This window comes from Manis pentadactyla, chromosome 3 (genome assembly GCF_030020395.1).
Source record: "Manis pentadactyla isolate mManPen7 chromosome 3, mManPen7.hap1, whole genome shotgun sequence".
Classification (NCBI taxonomy): Eukaryota; Metazoa; Chordata; class Mammalia; order Pholidota; family Manidae; genus Manis; species Manis pentadactyla.
This window is the reverse complement of record NC_080021.1, coordinates 4,807,752-4,829,155: the sequence shown is the minus strand read 5'-3', so window position 1 is coordinate 4,829,155 and position 21,404 is coordinate 4,807,752. Positions and strand designations below refer to the sequence as shown.

Here is a 21,404-nt window from a genome sequence, read left to right as displayed (position 1 = left end):
ATCAAGGGCCCCACCCTGGGCTGTACCCCACTAGGTCCTAGCTGCCTGCACCGCTCAGTCCTGGCTCTGCCCTCCATCCTCCACCCCAAGAGCTGAACTCTGCACCCAGAGCAGGGCCGTTAAGGCCTGATAGGACCTGTTTTTTGCAGCTAACATACAAAACACCAATAGCTCCAGCTGAAATGGATTTTTAAAAGTGTCATTTTATGGAGAATTTTACTTTCCATCTTGTTGTTTATTAGGCTCTTAAAGGGAAAGCTTGTAATGCATCCATTGATCGAAATACCAATTGAATAGATGTGAACGCATAAAACAGCCCCAGCCCCTCACGATGGAGCTGTTGCAATTGCCCTGGAGGCAGCACCATTAGGGCCTCCTGGCAGCCCCCCTGCTGGCCAGGGGCGCTCTGGGGAGAGACAGGGCAGGGGTCCCTCAGGCAGCCGCAGTGCCCTCAGTGATGAGGCCTTCAGCTGGCCGCAGGAGCCTGCCCTGGCTACAGCTCCACTCAGCCGCCCGTCCCACCCCACGCCCACCTTCCAGGGTGGTCCTGGCCTTGCTGCCCACCCGCAGGGTCACACAGCCCTCTGGGCTCAGCAAGCACAGGCCCTTAGCCCACCTGCCCACTGTGAGAAGGTGTGCCCTGGAGAGCTGAGCTGGGGTGGGGAGCCGGCTGCAAGGTGGATGGCCCCAGCTGGGCATCGTGCCCTGAGCTGGCTGTGGGCCACATTCTGGAGGAGCCTGTCGTGTACTTGGAGGAGGGCCCTGTGGCTCTGGTGGCCACAGTTGTCATGAAGCCTACACCTATGAGCCCCTTTCCCCAGATCTCTGTGGAGCCCGTGCTGGTGTTCCCCCTGTCAGGTCTGCATTCTGGCTGCCTTCACCTCCCACCCTGCGGGCCCCCCCATTCAGGCCCTTCACCTGAGGACCTCCGTCTCCCACCCCAGTACCCAAAACACCCAACATTGCCTGGGGGTGCTCCTGAGGCAAGAGGCCCCATCCTGTGCTGGCTTGGGGCTGGGAGCGTCTGGGAGAGACCTGGCTTCCACTCTGGGGGCACAGTGGACATGGGAGTGGGCCAGGGCCGGGCGGCGCCCGTCAGCATTTCCATGGAAAGCCCACTTAAGCAGTTTGCAGCCTGTCACGGTGGCGGCTGAGCCTGACCTACTTGGGATGCGCTGTGCAGAGCCACCTCCCCCGGGCGCTCCACTTTTGCTGACCGCGCACCACGGCTGAGCTCGCCTTGGAGCTTCGCACAATTGTGCTCATTTCCTGAAAAATGCTTCCCTGGTTGTTTTCTCTGCTCCCCAGCCAGCCCGCCCACCTCCTGCGCAGTCACCATGGCCACACACTGCCCCTGCCCCAATGATGGGGGTCAGAGGTTGAGTTCCAGTGTTGGGCCTGGCTGAGCCCCTTGACCACTGACCACACCTGTGGGCCTCCCCCTTGCCCACCTCTGGCCCTCTGTCTACCCATCACACTCGAGCCGAGGGTCTTTCCATGTATAAGTGCCTGGTTGTTCCCTCTGTGTGCTCAGGACCCACCTTCTCTGACCCCTACTCTGTTCTTGGGAAGCCCCTGCTGCCCTGTCTCCCCACCTACCCCAGATGTCCTCTCTGTCTCTTACCTGACACCACACCCGAGAGGACTCCAGTGTGTGGGACCCAGGGCAGCCCCTTGGCCCCTCCCTCCAACACAGGTTGACAGAGCCACACACATGGCATGGTCATAGGCCAGGGGGCGCAGCAGTGAACCTCCCAGCAGAAATGGCCCCTGCCCCAGGGTGCTCCAAGGTGTGACGCAGCACAGAGCCGAGGTCTGGCCGTGACAGCTACCCGGGGTTGGGGGAGGCTCCCTGAGGACCTGATGTCTAAGCTTAGTCCTGGGGTGACCCAGGTAACAGGCAGAGGGCCGCCATGTGCACAGGCCCTGCATGAGGAGCCAGGTGCTCCAGAAAGCAGAACTTTTCTGTTGGTGGTTGTTTTGGCTGGAGGGAGGAGTGTGGGGGCAATGGCTGGCAAGGGCCTGGGAACTATCTGCAGGGTTTCCTGCTGACTGGGGAGAACCGTGGGGAGCCACTGCAGGGTGCTCAGTGAAGTGGGGAGGGAGCTTGATCAAATGCAGTTTTCAAACTAACTGGTAGGACAGGGTGGGTGCAGGGACCCCACCAGGGAGCTGTGAGCAAGGCAGGGACCCCAGCCTTCATCTGGGGCCAACAGAGCAGACTGGCTCAGGTGAGATGCGCTCCTGGAGACTGAGGTCTGGGTCTGTAGGGGAGGGGCCTGTGCTCACAGGCTGGTGAGGGTCACCAGGGAGGGGAGAGGTCTGAGAGGGAAGGTGGGGAGGAGCCCACAGGGGCTGGAGTCAGCCTCCCTGAGGGGGTCGGGAAGAGCCTGCCAGCAAAACACCTATGTGCCTAGGCAGGCTCCCTGTGAGGATGGCCATTAGTTCCTGCCAGTGACTCCTGTCTGGGGCGAAGTCTCTGGTCCTGCACTCAGGCTGTACCCAGCCTTTGTGCAGCCTCTGGGCCTGGCCTTGTCTCCAGGGAAGGGTCCATCTCAACCTCTCTGAGTCCACATGGCCTGTGTTGTAGAAAGCCTGAGGATTGAGTAAGCTGGACTGGAGGGCTGCGGTTCCCTCAGCTCCAGCATGGATCTTACCCAATTGCACACACAGTCTTACCAGGCAGTGAGAGCCAAAGCTAAGCCAGAGGGCTGTGCAGGTGGCCTGAGGCAGTATTTGTTTAAAGGCACCCTTGGGCCTGGCATGGAGGCCCAGGCATGCTGGGTATAGCTTCCAGTGAGATTTGCCCTGGCTGGGCCTCCAGAGGCCGGGGCTGCTAGGGTCTCTAGGACAGACCTCTTCCCCTGCCCTCACCCATCGGCTCCTGAATTTGCCCTTGGTCAGGAGCAGACCATTCCCTGGGTCTTCACCTGACATGCCACAGGTGGGCCTCTTGTCCTCAGCCTCGGATCTGGGGCACTAAGGAGGCAGGCCTGCCTAGAGCACAGCACTTACCTTGAGCCCTCGGGAGGGGCTGCTTTTTGTCAGATCCTGTCACTGGACTGGGCAGGGTGCTTGTGCTCATGTGCATCTAGTAGCTTTTGGCCTTTCTGCTGCATGTGTGCATACCCGTTCCGCTGGCTGCGAAGACATGTAGCCTCAGATGCCTTGGGCGGACCCATCTCAGCCACGAGGCCTGAGAGCAGACCCAAGGCAGGGAGACACATGGGCCTGCTCTGGGCTACATCCATGGGGCGCCTAGGGAGGAGGGAGCATGGGTGTCTGGCGTTGGCCTCAAAGCCCTTGGCGGGTGGGGGAGCCCTGGCAGACTGGGCACTCCTGGCCTCTGCCCTTGGTGTGCCCTGCAGTCTGAGGAGGGGCCACACCACCTTCTTCTCTGGCTTCTCAGGCAAAGCCTGTGTGTCTTGCCCCAGACCCTGATGCTCTCTCCCCTTTCTTCTCCCTTGGTTCTTCCTCTTCCAGGCAGACCTGCCCCAGCCCCATCGTCGTTCTCCATCCTGGGTACAGAAAGTCAGAGGGTCCACATGGGCAGAGCCCTTTGCCCAGCCTGGACTGCCTCAGGCCTGGAACTTTCTAGCTGCTCCCCAGGCAGCAGATACAATTTTTCTTCTTAAACCTACTTTTGTGGCATGTGTGTCTTTCTCCCCATTACCACTGCTTTTCATTTAAAATGTTATCTCCCCCACCTGTCCTTTGTGGCCCCCCCGGTGGGGGGGCCTGCGAGGGGAGGCCCAGCCCTCACCCTGGTGTAGTCAAGGTTATGGTGATAAATCCTGGGGCATTGTCACTTCTATTCAGAGTAAATTGGCTGGCCGCTTTCGGGCAGAAGGAAAGATAATTTGCTGTAGTATTTCAAATGGATTAGAAATGGATTTGAAGGGAAAGTTCATGCCTCCCATTACAAAGGCGAGAAAGAGGACTATCTTAAGGCTCGGTTCCCTCCCTGGCCTTCATTATCCACGCTTAATACCTTTCCTATTTTCCAGCGTTAATGAAATTTCCTGGCGGCCTGGGCCTGCCGGACGGATGGGAGAAGCCTTTAGATCCGAGGCCTCTGTTGTAGAAAAGGAATTACGGGCCCAGCCGTGAGGGCAGGAGTGTTCTCCAGGTCCTTGGCCTGGCTATTATCTCATTAATTTTATCCCCTCTTCCCAATACAGCTAGTTTCCAAAGGCTGTCCTCTCCATTAGGGCAATGATCTGCCAGAGTGCTGAGAGCCGCAGCAACAAGGGCTGCCAGGGGTTTGTGCCCTCGGGCCTGCTGGTGCCTTCCTGCCACAGGCCCAAAGTCAGCAGGTGGGGCTCGCAGTGGTGAGGGAAGGATGAAGGTGGTCCTGGCAGGTACAGCCTGGCCCTTTGCGTGGGCTGGTGGGCCCTTTGCCAACCTGGCCAGCCCTCCCTGAGTTCTGAGGGTGTGTCCACCTCCTCCAGGCAGCCCCAGGAGCTTCTCCTAGCTAGGCTCCTGGGCTCCTGGCTATGCATGTGGAGGCTGTGGGCTCCAGGCTGTTCCCACGGACCTGTGTGTGCACAGGCTGTAAGCACAGAGTGGGGCACCAGAGCAGGAGGGCCTCCTGGATGGCCTGTGATCCTATGTGGTTTCCATCAGACCCAGGGGTGTGCTTGGTAGGGTGGGCGAAGGGGAGGTGGAGTGGTTGTGATCATCCACAAGAATAACTGGGAATAATCAGCAGTGTCTGAGGAAAGAATGTCTGCTGAGAGGTGCCTTGTAGCTATTAAAACAAATCAGGATGGGCAGTAATTAATGGAGTGCACTTCTCTGCATGGGGTGGGCATGGCCGGCTGCAGTGCCCAGCCTGCACACAGGGAGGATGTCCCTGAGACCCTGCCCTTAAGGGTGAGCCGTTAATGACCCCAGACTGAGGCTCCTCTGAGCCCAGAGCTGTGGGACACAGGCTGTCATGGGGCAGGATGGGACCACCCACTGACATGAACACGCTCTGCCCTGAAGCTTGCAGCTCTTTCTGATAGGAGGCCCTGCCAGCCTTCACCCCCACCTGTCCTGTCCTGTCCTGAGCCTGGCCACCTCTTTCTTTGACTGCCTCGTATAACTTTGATCCTGTGGCTTCACCCGTGTGGCTGCCTATGGGGGTGGTCTGTCTGGCCTCAGCCAGGAACACATGCCCACAGGTGGGGAGCTTCCCACACCTCGGAGGGTTGGGCTCTGTGGGCATCTGGGGTCCTGCTTCCTCCCTTCCACCTTCTCAAGCACATCCTGATGTGGGGCGCAGGCAGGGGTGGTACACCCATCTGGTTGCCCACTTGTCCCTCATGCTTCATGGTGTCCAGTGCTATAGACAGAGGGGCCGGGCAGGAGTGGCCGTCCAAGAACGGAGAGCCCCACTCCCAAAGGAAGAGATACCTAACAGGGCTGTCCGTGTTCTCACCTAAGTGGCAGCCCCGAATATCTGTTGCAGAGTCCCTTGGGAGGTCTGGGGGATGGCCCTGAGTGGCCACTCGGTGGTGATGGCTAGAGCCTGGCACCTGTATATGCCGGTTCCCTCACCCTCCAGGGATGGGGAGTGGAGGCCTCCTAGAGCCCTGGCCCAGGCTTCTGTACAAAGGGGTAGCTGCCCCCTGGCTGTGAGACTTCTGAGGCCTCTGGGCAGCAGAGGGCTGGTGGCTGAGCCTGTTGGCCTTGGGCTGAGTGCACGGCAGTGGCCGCTGTCCTGGGTTCAGTTGTCGGTTGTGGGGGTTAGGCTTCAGGGTGAGCTGTGCCCTGTAGACAGTGGCCACAGCTCCTGCGGAGGGTCGAGAACCACCCCTGAGCCAGCCCCCAGGGCTGACGGAGTTTTGCAGCAAGGGTCTGGCACAGGAAAAGACTCCCCCCAAGCCCTGTTCCTCACACCTCAGCCTCGCCTCACATGGGCCAGGGCACAGGGCAGACACCCACTGGACACCCAGACACCCTGAGGTTCAGTGAGTGGAGCTGGGGGCCCCAAGTCTGCCAAGAGCCCGGAGGTCTGGCTGCCTCCCCAGTGGATGCCCACCCCTCCCCACTGACCTGCCCAGATGTGTGCTATGTGGGGGCAGCTGGCCTGTCTCGCACAGACATACAGTCTGTTGTGCTGGGGCTCCTTGGTGGGACTCATTCCCTCCAAGATTGGTGTTTGTGAACTTGAGTTTTAATTAAGGGAAACTGGGTTAAGTGCTTCCGGGCTGCAGCAGCTACTCTGGCTCCCCGCTGGGCGTCTGTACTTACGCTGCAGCCCTGGCCTCGAGCGCCCAGCCCACTCGCACACGCTACTTCTCTCCTGGGCCCTCGGAGACTCAGGGCTAGCAAGATGGAGAGACCAAGGTGCAGAGGGGCTGCAGGGCCGGGGTGGGGGTGACAGCCGTGCCCCAGAGTAGGGCTGCTCGACCCCAGTACCTCCCCTTCGCTCTGAGTGAGTCCACAGTGAGCAGCCGTGATGGCTGCCACCACCAGAGCTGGTCCATGTGCTGGGACACCCTGAGGCCTGCCTCGTCCCCTCTGCACTTCTCAGACCTCTGGGTAGCCATGGAAGGGTCAATTACTGTCTCCGGTGGAGTTGGACATCCATGTGCTCCACAGGGGAGGGGGCTGCAGGGCTGTGGGGACCCCAACGTGAGCACATCAGAGGCCGTGGAAGGGAGGTGTCATGGCACTGGGCCCCTGGGACAGGCCCCCTGAGCCACTGCTGCAGGGGACACCCACAGTAAGGGCCACCCTTGTCACACCCTGCCCCTCCTACTGCTTAGGGCCATCTTTGGGTAAAGGCAATGTGCTCAGGGGCAGCGGGCCCTCATTTGCCCAGGTTTGCCAGTGGGGCGCATATGCCAGTGGGGCACAGTGTGTATGCTCAGTGGTAATAGCATTATACACAGCCTGAGCTGATACAGAATTAAGCTCAATTTGCATCAATAAATTACTGCTGAAATATGCCCTTCTGCAGCCAAGACGCGGCTGGCCTCCACACTAGGTGCCCCACATCCGGGGGCCTATCCCCTCATCTCAGTGCAACCTGCCCGAGTGACAGCTTCGGGGAGCTTGTCAGCTACTTCAGTGCCCACGTTTGGTGCTGGCCTAACAGCCCGACCTGGGGGCCTATGGCCATTGCCCACTGGCCATCTCTCTAAGTGGGGGCACCTGGGGCTTCCTGGACCTGCTCTGCCCTGGGGCTTCCCTGGGGGTATGAGTGTCTGGCAGGACAGGGCCCAGGGCCTGGCAGGAGAGGAACTGGATGGGAGGGAGGGAGTGGCCAGCCAGCCGCCAGGGCTGTCCAGCCATGGGCCCACCTTCCTGGCCTGGGTCATCTGCTTGGCTAACCCCAAAGGCTGTCCCCAGGCCTCTTGCAGCCCTTGACCTTGAGGCAACTCCAGTCTTCCCCCAAACAGGTAGGGGTCCATGAGGCCACTCTCCATGTGGTGGATAGAGGAGAGGACAGGACGAGGGCTTGCAGTAGAGCCTGCTGACCCCACAGTGTCCTGAGACTGGGGTGGCATGTGCTAGGGCAGTGTCCATGACCACCAGCCTTGGCGTAGATGCTCGAGGACCTTCCCCTCACAATGGAACTCCCTTAGAAGCTCCTGCCAGGAGGCCAGGGCCCAGGCGGTCATGTCTTAAGGGTGTGAATGTTGGAGGGGACGGCTTGTCCCCGCCTCGTGTCCTTCAGGGACTCATGTGGTCCCAACCTGGCTGGTGGAGTTAGGTGTGCCACCTCCTGTGCCTACTGGGTGTTAGGGAATCAGGGGACAGAGGTCTCCTGACTTTGGACATCTGGGGCTGGGCTGATGAGCATTTTCCTGTCTCTGCAGGTCCCTGGTGCTGAACCGCCTGCGCCCTGCCACCCGGGCTGGGAAAACCCAGCCCAGTTCCCCTCAGTGGCAGAGCAGAGGTTACCGCTGCATCGGAGGGGTCCTCTACAGAGTGTCGGCCAACAAGCTCTCGAAGACCTACAGCCGGCCCACTGGCGATGGGGGCAGCAGGCCCCTCCTGCGCGCAGGTAGGGCTCCGCAGGTAACGGCCAGGAAGCCCTGGGCCTCTTCTGCTCTGGGCTTGTCGCCCAGGGGGTCCTGGTGCTCTCAGGGAGCCCAGCTAAGTGAATGCTTAGCCCAGGGCTTTGTTTTACTCTTCAGTGCTCTCAGAATCTGGGTGATTGCCCCCAAGGAGGCGACAGGACAGCCAGAGCCAGCAGGCAGGGATGGGGAGGCCCCGTAGCTTCCTCATCCGCCAGGGAAGGGGGCCACCTCTCGCTTGGCTGTGCGGCCCTTGGTTTCCCGTGTTTTGCTCCTGGACAAAGGAGATGAGCCAGGTATGGTGAGCACAGTGGGTGAGTGAGCACCTGGCACCACAGCATAATTGCATTGGCCACGCCTCCCAGGCTCACCTGGAGGCACTGCCCCCACCACGCCCCCACCACGCCCCCACGGCCTGGGGGGCTAAGGAGAGGGAAATTCTTTGGATTCACTTATTGTGAAAATTAACTAGGAAACATTTTGGTTTCAGTTCCATTTTACCCCCTTCCTTTTCTGTCAAAACAAAAAGGTTGACATTGCAGGTGGCGGTGGGAGAAGAGGCCTGGCCAGGAGAGGAGCTGGGGCACTGGCCAGCTCCTCCCCAGAGGCTCCACCAGGCTCTGCTTCCTGGGCCTCTGCCTGTGGGACTCAGGGTGCCCTGCTGCCTTCTTCCAGGTGAGGCACATTGGGCAGCCCAGGAGGCGTGGCTCTGCTTCATCCCCGTGTGCCTCAGTTTCCCCATCTCTTCCTCAGGGAATTGGGCTGTGTGATGGTTCAGGGTCTTTCTGCCTTGGCTTCGGTGTGCTTGCTCAGCGAGGTCACAGGTGCAGAGCACTGGCTATGCCTTCTTGAGGGGAGACTCAGCACTAGGGGATGCCACCATGCATCCAGGGGCAGGCACCCCTTCGTGTGCCTCTGACCCCATGGCTCAGTAGGCCCATGACAGCAGCGCCTGTGGTTTGTGGGGCCCCACATGCAGCTGTTGGCATTGCGGAGTGCAGGGCTCTTGGACCCCTATTCTGTCCACGGCCATTTCCTGGACAAAGCAGAGTGCCTTCCAGCTGGCTGTGCTGCGCCGGGCCCTCCGCAGAGCTGGCCCCAGCTAGGCTGGTGTGTGGGGGAGGGCCGCAGAGGCTCATAGCCACTTTCAGAGTGATGGCCTCGTTGGCCCGTATGACAAGGCCTGTAGGCAGCCTCTCTGTGGATGCACCTGTTGGCCCCAGCCTGCCTCTGTGCCTCCTTGCCAAAAGTCCCCCACAGCACTGGCTGGCATCACCCATCCATCACCCTCCACCCGCCCCAGCACCTGGTGGCGGACCCAGCAGGCAGGACCCTGCTGTGCTTGTTTGGGGGCTGGACTGGAGCTCACTGGCGGGTGGACAGGATGGACAGGGTGCCCACTCCGTTGACGTTTCTGTGGCCGAGGCATCACAGGGCCACTCCCACTGGAGCAGCCCTATCCCTGTCCATCAGCCCCAGGGAGGCTGGGTGCTGCTTACTCATTCTTAGGTATTCCTCCCTGGTCATGGTAAGACCAACTGTCCTGGCATTTGTGCCATTGGCATCCAGGGACCTAGGAGCAGCAGTGGTTTGGGGCCACCACGGCCCTTGCTGGGATCCTGCCTCATGCAGGCCACCTCCAGGGGACCCTGACCCAGAGGGGCTGTAGGAGGGGAGGCGCCTAGAAGCTGAGAGGAGAGGTGGGTTTGGGCTTTGGCCTCCTTGCAGACATTTGCAGGCAGCCACACAGGGAGCCCTGGGGAGAGCCAGGTGGTGCCTTGGGGGTGATTGTGTATTCGGGAGGGGCCTGCATTAGGGGCTGGGGGTGCTCCCTCCCTACCCAGCACAGGCCCTGCCCTGCCTGAGCAGGAAGCTGTCACACTTCTCGCTGGGGAGGATGCCTTGCTGAGCACGCTCCCCTCCAAGTGCTGAGCTCCGCAGAAACCAGCCTTCCCACTTATACACATGGCAGAGCTCAGAGCAGAGCGAGGATCACGGCAGTGGGCAGGCTGTCTTGGCCTTCCCCACCCCTCCTCTTCCCAGCCCTCCAGGCTCTGGGCAGCAGAGAGGCCTCCCTGAGTGGGTGGGCAGGGCGCCATGAGGACTCCTCCCTGATGACCTGCCCCTGGAAACTACGCTGCCTTAATTCTGCTGACCAACCTCGGTGGCTGCTGAGGGGCAGTCCTGGGCAGGTAGAATTTGGAGCACAGACCTCAGGGCAGTCCACAAGGCAGAGCCCAAGCCCGCGTGGCCCCCAGCCCCAGCTGCCCAGACCCCCATACTGGTGGCTGAGTCCTCACTCTGAGAAAGGCATATTGCTCCCAGCTGTGAGAATGCCCACTGACCAGCCGCCCACTTAGATGAATAGTAATTAAAGAAATAAATTTTCTCCTCTGTGGTGTCAGCGGAACTCTGACTTGGAGAGAAAATGCAGTGGTCCTCATGGGGGGCGGGGGCTCCTCCTCCACTTCACCTCCTTGCTTCTCCAGGACAGCATCAGCCCTGGTTGCTTGGGAGCGAGCCCCTAGCAAGGAGGGCAGGGCTTCCAGACAGGCAGACCTCAGCCTCTGAGCCCTGCAGCCCAGCTCTTCCTTCCTGGGTCCAAGGCCTGACTGCCCAGAGGGCCCGGTCCCAGGACCCCTCCCCGCCTGCTTTGGCCAAGGACCTGGTGCATGCAGGCATGCGCTCTGCTGTGTGCCCTGCTGGGTCTGTGATCTCCGTGGGGGGTGGACGTGGGCAGAGTCCACTTGCCAGAGCAAGCAGGCTCAGCCCACGCTACAGGGCTGCCTCTGAGCCCTGGTCCCAGAGCAAGGCCCAGTGCACTGTGGCGGGCAGCCTCCTCCTTGCTACTGACTGGTCACCATGTGCCCCTGGGCCTCAGCTCCTCCTTGGTGACCTATGACCTGTGGCCCTGCCCTGGGTGCTGCGAGGGCACTCAGAATGGCATGTAAGAGGGCCCTGTCAGCTTCCTCTGTTGCCCCCTCCCAGATGTCTCTTCCTGGGGCTCCCCTCTGCTGGGGGGAGCCCAATACCCAGTTTCTGTCTTCTTCCCAAGGGTGATTGTGTGCGAGGGCAGGGCCTAGAGAACTTTGCGCTCGGCAGACCAGGGTTCCACTTTCCTGGGAAGGCCAGGCTGGCCCGGGCTCATGGAGCCTCAGGGCCGTGGAAGATGGCGGTGCTGCCTGGCCGCCCCCTCTGACCCCAGAGCCCCAGTGTAGGTGCTGCCTGGGGACTGACAGGGCGTGGGGGCTGCCGGGAGCTGAGCTGGCTGTGTCTATTTTGGGAAGATCCCGGGGAAGTGCAAGTTCTCTGAAGGCTTAGCTCCTCTGCTCCAAGGTTGCTGAGGGTTTTCAGCTGAACTTTTTAGCACCTCTCCCTCTCAGAGGCTTCTTTTCAAGCTATCTACTTTATGTGCATTTTTTAACACTGCAGAGAATTTGAAAAGGTGCCTCCTGTTCTCATCAAAACTCCCACCGTGAGCTCCACACTGGCAACTGAAGAGCAAAATGTGGAAAAGGGAGTAACTCCCCCCACCCCACCCCACTCCACCCTCCGAGGCCAGCCTGGGGGCTGTGGTGTGACAGGCAGACATGAGATGACAGCAGTCCCTGGTGGGAGCAGACAGCGCCACAGCGTCACCAGCAGCCTGGGCAACAGCCCAGGGAGCTGTGCTCACCAACATCTATCAAATTGCACTCTGTAGCCCACGGGCTGGCAGGTGTATGGGCACCACATACCACCTGGACCAGCCTCCACTACCCCCCGCCCCCCAACTAGTGTCCCCGGCCTCAGAACCAGGACTCCGCTGTGGCCTGGGGCTGTCCTGAGTTCCTCTCCTTGTTGGCCCCTCGTGCACTGAGCCTTCTCTCCCACCCCAGAGTCCCCTCTGTCCACCCCATGCCCAAACCATGGCCCTCTGTATGTTTCCTCACCCCAGGCACCCAGCCAGCCCCACTCATGTCCTGGCTGCCTAGGCCTGGGCCACTGTGTCTAGCGCTCCCCTTCTGTTGGGGGCCCCACTGCTCAGCCCTGGAGCTGCAGGGCAGACACTGGCTGAGAGGCAGCTCCGGCAGGGCAGTGAGGGCGCCAGCCTGGGAGGCGCACAGAGTGTCTGGAGCAGCTAGGGCCTGGCCCTGGGCAGGATGTGGAGAAGGCCCCTGTGCGGTGCCAGGGGATTAGGTTTTGGGCAGGCTGTGTGAAGCGTCACAACACTTGTGTGACCAGTTCTGGATGGTGCTTGGGAAACGGCACCGAGCTGACTGGACCCTGGGAAAGGCTGCCCTAGGGGAGCAAGGGTGGCCTGCAGTGGGGGCGGCTCAGGGCCAGGCGGCTTGGACATCCCCTTTTAAGCCTGGGATGCTTTGTCATCACCTCAGGTCCCTAGAATTACTGGGTGATGTCACTTCTGCCTCTTATTGCCAGATCCATTTCAGCAGCTGCCTGTGGGAAATTGGATCTGGTCTGGGAAGTCACATGTTTGCTTGAGGAATTGGGGGCCATCATGGCCTCCTGAGCAGGCTGTAGTCCTGCCCTGCCCAACTTGGTCTTGGGGGGTGACCTCATATCTAAAAGGCTGACGGGCTCTTTATTAGTCCAGATGCCCCTTCTGCAGGGTGAGCTCAACTACACGGAACTGTCTGGCCCACTTCCCTGCCTCCCACCCTGCCAAATCCTAATTGCCCTGCTTGAATGGCCCATCATCTGCTCCCTTCCTGTCACCATTGTCAGCTTTGTAAACATCTCCCCTTCAGGCCACAATCAGTGACCTCAGAGAGGCCTTGCTTGCTCTTTGCACTTAGGGTTTTGAGGAACATCCAGAAGGTGACTTCGGAATTTAAAGGAGTGGGCATCCACAGGGTCCACTGGGACCTCAGAGCCAGACATGCTTCTCTGGGGCCAACACAGGTCACATCAGTACACAGCACCCCACGGAGCCTGGAGTGAGGATTTCAGGCTTTGCAGTCACACATTTGTTTTTTTCTTTTTCTCTTTTACAATCCTTTAAATACATAAAAAACATTCTTGGCTACTACAAAGCCAGGTGGTATTTCTGCATCCCACCCAGGTCACATATCCCTGGGCTTTCTTCCAGGCAGAGGGAGGTGGCAGGGAGGCCCCACCACCTGCTATTCCTAGGCCCACCTGCCTTGAAGTGAGCCCACCAGCCAGCAAGCAAGGTGGCCTTGGGGAGCAAGGCTGTCAGACCTGGTTCCTGAGCACTGGCGCTGCACAGCCTGCACCCACACCCCACCTTGGCCTCTCTCCCTGCGCTGGTGGGGCAGCAGTGCCCCTTCCTCCACACTGGATCCCTAGAGGGGCCTGGCAGGGGCCCAGCAGGGCATGAGGCTCCACCCGAGAGCAGGACTGGCAGTTTCCTGGAGGGAGCGGGGCAGTGGTGCCTGAGCAGGCAGAGCCCAGTGGCGGGCATGGCGTGACCGTCCTCTCTCCCTGCAGGCAGGTTGGACCCTGTGAGCAGCTGCAGCCGCTCCCTGGCCAGGTACATCCCTCTGGGCTGGGGTGGGGGAAGGGGGCTGCCTGTCCCTGACACACAGGCTCACGAACCTCCCCTGTCCACAGCCGGGCCGTGCAGCGCAGCCTGGCCATCGTGCGGCAGGCCAAGCAGCGGCAGCCACAGCAGTACTGCATGTACTACAACCGCTTCGGCAGGTGCAACCACGGCGAGCGCTGCCCCTACATCCATGACCCTGAGAAGGTGGCCGTGTGTACCAGGTGCCCTCCCACCCCTACTGCCCCTCGGGTGGGCTGCCAGGGGCCTGGGTGGGGCCCTGGCCTGGGCTCACCAGCACCTCCCCCAACCCAAACCCCCTGGCACTACAGGTTTGTCCGGGGCACATGCAAGAAGACAGACGGGACCTGCCCCTTCTCCCACCATGTCTCCAAGGAGAAGGTGAGTGTAGGGAGTTTTCCCCAGACCTGGGACCACCCCACCCACTACTGCATGCTACCCACCTGAGGGATGGCCCACAAGTGCCCTTGGGTTCCCCAGAATGCAGGCCCAGGCTGGGGTTCAGCCAGGTCTTCACCAGCTCTCCCGGCCCGGGATTGGCAAGGGGCAGGGTGAGGCGTGGTGTGTTAGAAGGCTGTGGGTTCCTGCCTAGGGGCTGCAGTGAGCCTACAATGTTGCACACAGACCACATGATGGGGCAGAGGCAGGGTCGTGCCGGGTGTGGGCAGAGCTGGGAGTGCTGAGGTCCGGGTCAGCGGGCCTTGTCGGGAGGCTGCCCACTGGTCCCTGAGAGCAGGGCCCAGGGTAGGGCTGCACCGAGGTTAGGGGAGGCAGAGGCACACTGCTGTTCCAACAGCTTTTCCCCTTGAGGAACTTGAAAAGAATCAGCATTTTTTTCCCTAATAGAGCTTCGAAACTCTGTTGTGAGCAATTTGGAAATTCACGTCGGGTTTCGGGTTCATTAGCTCCCAGCTCCAAAGCCGGTGCACATTCTGAGCTGTCTAATGTGGACAGCCCGCACCAGCGCCCTGAATTAATGTTATTGTTATTTGTGTGGACGTGGTGGGTGCAAACAAGGTTAATTGAAATGAGAATGCAGTTTCCTCTTGATAACGGCCCTGCTGACAGCTAGGAGGAGCTCCGTTTGGTGTAAGAGTTGGCTTTATTATCCCTTTTTATTAGAGCTAATTTGGGCTCTATATCAAAAGCCACATTAAGGGAATTGTCTGCAGCCGCACCACACCAGCCCCAAACGGGCCAGCCCCTCTCCCCTGTGCGCTGCAGTTAAAAGACGATTAAAAATAAACTCTTGCACGGTAAATCACCCTTTGTTTCTTTGCTTTCTCCCTCCTTCCCTCCTCAGCCTCTCTCCCCCACCTCCCCACTGCAGCCCCTGTGTGGGTCCTCTGACATGCCATTGGGGGTGCGGTAAGGACCCCAGCCCCGGAGTATGGGCTAGTGGGGATCACCTGGGAATCAGTGGGCTGCAGTGGGGTGCTGGTGGGATGAGTCCGACAGAGGAGGGAGGAGGAGGGGTACACTCCCCCAGAGGCCCCTGAGGAAGGGGGTGGTCTTTGTGTGAGCTTGTGGCCAGTGGGACCAGAGGGCCTGATGGAGGGACAGCATTCATACTGAAGGGCCCTGGGAGAGGGGTCACCTGGAAAGGTGGTGACTGCAGAGGTGAGGGTGGGTGAAATCGGAGCACCCCTGCTGGCCCCAGACCTCAGGCTCCCCCATCAGGGAGGAGGTGGGGGGCAGCTCTCTTTCCCTCCCAGCTTACTGGGGCTGCACAGCCCTGCTCAGGCTGCCCACTCCATGTCCCCCACTAGCTGTCTCCTGTGACCACCTACTCCTGGGTGGGGCCAGGGTCCCCCTGCCCAGCCTCCACAGGGCTAGCCTGTGGTCAGTGCACAGACTAGGACTGCTTCAGGGTATCTCCCTGCCTATTATTATTAGCATCCACCGCCCAGGCTTTCCCAGACACTCAGGTCTCCAGCCCACGGACACTGTCAGGTGCCTGAGTGCGAGGCAGTTGGAAAATCTGCTGGCTATCCAGGCCCCATAGACCATTGTCCACCTAGAGCCTCCATGCTTTGCTTCCCCCTGCCTGCAAGCCCTGCTTTTCTAGATACCACAGTGGCTCAGTGGCTGGAAACCTGGCAGGCTCAGAGCAGGTGATGGCATATTTGGGCTCAAGCCACCCTGCAGGGCTGGGGCCAGCCCTACCTCAGTTTCCTCATCTGGACTGTGCAAGGGCAGATGTGTTCTGCCAGTGTGACCATGTCTTCAAGGAAACCCAGGGGTCTGACTTTGGGATGGGCAGCCCCCATCTGGCCTCGTCCCAGATGCCCTTGGCCCCTGACACCTATGCTCCTGCTGGCCAGCAGTACATCCACTTCCTCTCAGGACAGGGCCCCAGTGAGGGCTCCAGCCACAGTCTCTGTGTGGCTCACATGCACTGTGCTCTTACCTATGAAGTGGGTCAGACCTGATGAGGGCTCTCGGGGGCCAGGTGCAGTAGCACCACCCACAGCACACGGAGAAGCTGCAGGGGTCCACTAGCCCTCACATCCTGTCTCCCCTACAGATGCCTGTCTGCTCCTACTTCCTGAAGGGGATTTGCAACAACAGCGACTGTCCCTACAGCCATGTCTACGTGTCCCGGAAAGCAGAGGTCTGCACTGACTTCCTCAAAGGCTACTGCCCACTGGGCGCGCAGGTGAGGGGGCCTGGGCAGGGTGGCTCCAGCCCCCAGCTGGGGTGTCATGCTCCTCAGCGTGCTCCCTGGAGCTTGGTGACCCCAAGGTGGCTGTGGTGGAAGCAGGCTGGCATGATGGGAATTAGGGAACTGGGTCTCGGGGCCTCTGCTTTGCAGTGGTTGTCCTGGCCTATGTGTGTCAGGAGTGCTGTGGAGGAGTTCCCGAAGGCTGAGCAAAACTCCTTCCCTCCTAATGACCACCCTGCCTGTCATCCCCGATGCAGGTGCTCCGGCTCTGTGCAGAGCCCTCCCTCAGAGCTTCCTGCCTGCTCCTCCCTAGGCCCCTCCCCTTTACCCCCTCTAGGGCTGCTGGAGCAGTGGGAGGCTTAATGGGCTGATAGGACCCTGGACTGGGGACCCCTGTGTGGGTCTCTTCAGTTCCTGGCACCCCAAGAGGAGCCAACTTACTAGCCCAGGGGCCTGCTGCTCCCCTGTCCCCAAACCCTTATGAATGAGACCTGGCCTCAGTGACCTGCAGTCTGGATTGGGGACCAGGACTGGGGCTGCTCAGTGAAGTCAAGGACACCAGGCCCCTCTGCAGGTGCCCAGGGCATCAGGGCTGGGCCTGAATCAGGTTCAGTGCAGGGCAAGCTGCAGGCCACCAGGTCTTATGCTTGCTTAGGGGCCCCCGTGGATGCAGGCCCACCCGCCTCCCTTCCTTGCCCCCTTGGCCTTCGCTGTCTCTGCAGACGTGGGGACTGGCTGCGAGCTGACGGGTCACCCTGAAGGGCGCCAAGAGCCCAGGTGGGCAGGCCCTTCCCAGAGAGGCGTGGCCCAGGTGGCGTGGGGGGGCAGGACCGAGGCTGTGGATGATCATTGTAAAGCTATTCCTACTTAAACACAAATATCACAGCGATACTCGAGTTCTGCTTCTGTTAGTGGAAGTGCTTACTGTGTCCGTTTCGGCGTGTGGGTGCTGTGTGGCTTCCACATGATGGATAGCAGCTTGTAATTATATATGGGAAAGCGCTGAGCAGGCCGGATCATGGGAGGCGAGGCAGCGGCCTGGCCCGGTGAGGGTTAACTTTATTCTCTAAATAATATAAAAAGTGCTGAGTTGTCAGCTTGCTCCCAAAGTAGAAGTCCTCAAACGGGCCCCAGAGAGTTTATAATATTCCACTGAATCAAGTGAAATTGTTAACCTTGCTTCATAAAGCCATGGCTTGTTAAAGAGGCGCGGCACCTTTTCTTGTGAATAATTTAGGCTGGGAGTAAATCTCTGCTCCTTCCCCTTTTCTGCCACGAGGCTACTGCAGACCTGCTCACCTCCTTCCTTTAGCTCAGGACACTCAGAGAGCTCCAGTGGCCTTCTTTGGGACATGGCCCCTTTGGGTCCCGTCATCAGTCCGCTGCCCTCCTGGGCAAGTGGTGGGCTCCCCTTGGTCACTGGACGCGGTTGTCTTCTGCTCTGATTAACGCTGATGTTGTGGGACACACTTTGACTCAGAAAAGCCCTCTTGCCCTCTCTCTGGCTTTAGTAGCTACTGATGTCTCTTACCTGTCACGCGGCGAGGCCCTCATCCCTTCCACGCTCTCTGGTGGCTCTCCAAGGGGGAGCTTCCTCTCTTGGCCCTCCATGCGTGCAGTGGTGGCCGGGATCCCTTTAGTGCTCAGTGGGTTCCTGCCAGTTCTGTTCCACCCACTGTAATGCTCAGGGGCCCCTGATATGCCTTTTGGCCACGTCCTTGCTTCTTGGTGGATCTGGGGGCCACAGGCTCACCTCTCTCGCCCTGCTCCAGTCCTGGAGTGGCCACTCTGCCCAGGAGCCAGCTCCTTCCCATTGTGTTTGAAATTCGAGGTCTGGGCACTGGGTGCTCATCACAGTTGGGGTGTCACTGGTCTCAGCCCTCCCGGAAATACCCTGTGCATCACAATCCCATGGCCACAGCTGTACTGAAGCCACAGGTTCACGATGACGTGCCTGATGTAGCCCCGGGCCCTGTGCACTTGCCCTGTTCTGCTCTGTGGACTCCCTTACCTTCTACTCCCCAGACGCATAGGGCTCCACCAGCTTGAAGGGCTTCCAGCAGTGAGCTGAGCGGCTGGGCATCCCCCCTGTCCGTGGCTGCTCCCGTGCCCAGCCTCATCCTGCCTCACAGAAGCTCTTAGCCTTCTGAAAGTTTTCTTCCATTTCTGCACCACAGACAGCCCCTGCCACCACTTCCTGAGTTCGCCCTTGGCTTTCTCCGTAGGCCGAAATCCTTCTTGTCATGGGTGCGGTCCTTCCATTTTTTGCTCTGTGGTCTTGCCCCGGGATCTGCACCCATGAGGCCATGGGGCCCTCCTCCATCTTCTCCGGTGTAGCTCTAGAGTGGGGGGCGCAGACGCCAGTCCATCCCCATCCCTGCCACTTGTGGCTGTGACCCCTCTGGGCCTCAGTTTCCTTTTGTGTAAAATTTGGATCAGGGTAGTACCTACCACATGGGGAATGGAACAGTGAAAGTAGTTGTTAGTCTTGGGCCTTGGGATGAGGGAGACTCCACAGGTCAGCTGCTCAGCCAGTAGTGGTGGAGGTAGAGCCCCAGCTAGATTTTCTCTGCACATTGGGCCCTTCCCCCAAATCACTTATGGAACTGGCCATTCTTTCCTTTCTGATTTGTGCAAAAAAAAAAAAAAGCCAGCTTTATTGAGGTATAATTTACATATCATACAGTTCATCCACTGCAGGTATATTACTCAGTGGCTTTTAGAGACTTTACAAAGCTGCACAGCCCTAACCGCACCCCGGCTGCGGGATGTGTGCCCCACTGCAGCATGCCCCCCGTCTCTGCCCCCAAAGCCACAGGCCACACTCGCCTAATCTGTTTCTGCAAACCTGGCTCTGGGCACTTCATACGTTAGAATCCTGCAGTGCACAGACTTGCATCTGGCTTCTTTGATTTCATATGTTTGGAGGGTCATCATGTTGTGACCTGTATGGTGGCTCAGTGCTCCACTGTGCAGAGAGACCACATTCCGCTGATCAGGTCCTCAGCACGTGGACATTTGGACTGTTGCCATCTTGGGGCTGCATTGAATAATCCTGCTATGAGCATTGTGTGCAAGTGTTCATGTGAACATGGGCTTTTGTTTCTCTTGGGTGGGTACCTAGGAGTGGACTTCTTGGGTTGCACCTGTAGGTCCAACTGCCTGTCCCCAGTGTGGCTGCGGCATGTTTCATTCCCACCAGGCGTGAACGACAGTTTCATCTCGCCACATCTTTGCCAGCACTTGTCACTATCCGTCATGTTGACCTGCCGTTCTGGTGGGAGTGAGGTGATCTTTGTGTCTTTATTTGCATTTTCTCACCAGCTAATGCTATGAAGCACTTAATGCGGCCATTCCTATGTCTTCCTTTTCAACACCTGTATGGATGTAAAATTCACACACTATACAATTCACCCACCAAGGTGTATAATACAATGGTTTTTGGTGTATTGCACTATTAAGTCTTTCAATTGTGGTAAAGTAAATATAACATAAAATTTGCCACATTAAGTGTATACAGTTCAGTGGCATTAATTATATTCACAGTATTGTGTAACCATCCCCACTGTCTATTTCCAAAACTTCTTCATCACCCAGACAGAAACTGTAAACCTTAGGAATCACTCCCCGTTCTTCTGCCCCAATTGCTGGTCTACATTTTGTCTCAGTGAATTTGCCCATTCTACATACTTCATGTGAGTGGGATCATGCAGTGTTGTCCTTCCATGTCGGGCTTCCTTCACTGAACATCATGTTTTCCAGGTCCATCTCTGTTACAGTAGGTGCCAGGGCTCCATTCCTTTCATGGCTGAGTGACATCCCATTGTGCCTCTGGACCACAGTGTGTATCCATCGGTCCGGCAGTGGACACTTGGGTCGTGCCTTCTGGATGCCGTGACCAATGCTGCTGTGAACATTGACAAACACAGTATCTGCTCGAGCCACAGCTTTCACTTCCTTTGGATAGCTATCAAGGAGTGGAATTGCTGGATTATGTGGTAATTCTGTAGTTAGCCTTTTGAGGAACCACCAAACTTTTCAGTACTGGTTGTACTGTTTTAACATTCCTACCAGCAGTGTATAGTGGGTCCAGTTTCTCCATGTCCTCGCCAACACATTTTTCTTTTTTCTTACTTTGCTTTTTTTGGAGCCATGTTAGTGAATGGTGTCTCATTGCAGATTTGATTGGCATTTCCCCAAAGGCTGATTTTGAGCATCTTTTCATGTGCTCATTGGTAATATCTTCTTTGGGGAAATGTCTATTCAAGTCCTTTGCCTATTTTTGAGTTGGGCTATTTGGAGTTTTTTTTTGTTGAGTTATAGAAGTTCTTTATATGTCCTGGAAAGCAACCTTTTATCAGAGATACAACTTGTGTGTATTTTCTCTCATTCTGTTGGTTGTCTTTTTATTTATTTATTTATTTATTTAATTAAGGTATTATTGATGTACACTCATATGAAGGTTTCGCATGAAAAAACAATGTAGTTACTACATTTACCCATATTATCAAGTCCCCATCCATACCCCAATGCAGTCACTGTCCATTAGTGCAGCAAGATGCCACAGATTCACTATGTGCCTTCTCTGTGCTATACTGTTTTCCTGTGATCCCCCACACCATGTGTACTAAACATAATACCCCTCAGTCCCCGTCTCCCTCCCTCTCCGCCCACCCTCCCACACCCCTCCCCTTTGGTAACCACTAGTCCCTTCTTGGGGTCTCTGAGTCTGCTGCTGTTTTGTTCCTTCAGTTTTGCTTCGTTGTTACACTCCACAAATGAGGGAAATCATTTGACACTTGTTTTTCTCCGCCTGGCTTATTTCACTGAGCATAATGTCCTCCAACTCCATCCATGTTGTTGCAAATGGTAGGATTTGTTTTCTTCTTATGGTTGAGTAATATTCCATTGTGTATGTGTACCACATCTTCTTTATCCATTCATTTACTGATGGACACTCAGGTTGCTTCCATGTCTTGGCTATTGTAAATAGTGCTGTGATAAACATAGGGGCGCATATGTCTTTTTTAATCTGAGAAGTTGTATTCTTTGGGTAAATTCCAAGGAGTGGGATTCCTGGGTCAAATGGTATTTCTATTTTTAGTTTTTGAGGAACCTCCACACTGCTTTCCACAATGGTTGAACTAGCTTAGATTCCCACCAGCAGTGTAGGAGGGTTCCCCTTGCTCCACATCCT

General features: G+C 57.9%; 2 protein-coding genes across 3 annotated transcripts in view; both read left to right on the top strand.

The window, feature by feature from the left end:
- The window catches only part of EEF1D (eukaryotic translation elongation factor 1 delta), a 155,239-nt gene that overhangs the window by 109,666 nt on the left and 24,169 nt on the right, over positions 1-21,404 (top strand). The gene's annotated exons all lie outside the window — the stretch shown is intronic.
- ZC3H3 (zinc finger CCCH-type containing 3) overlaps positions 1-21,404 on the top strand; it is a 102,767-nt gene that overhangs the window by 66,913 nt on the left and 14,450 nt on the right. For both annotated transcript variants that reach the window (XM_036922118.2, XM_036922106.2), the window contains exons 5-9: positions 7,815-8,002; positions 13,470-13,512; positions 13,593-13,745; positions 13,854-13,923; positions 16,070-16,201. In XM_036922118.2, coding sequence (XP_036778013.2) covers positions 7,815-8,002; positions 13,470-13,512; positions 13,593-13,745; positions 13,854-13,923; positions 16,070-16,201 — 586 coding nt within the window. The remainder of the gene's footprint in view (positions 1-7,814; positions 8,003-13,469; positions 13,513-13,592; positions 13,746-13,853; positions 13,924-16,069; positions 16,202-21,404) is intronic.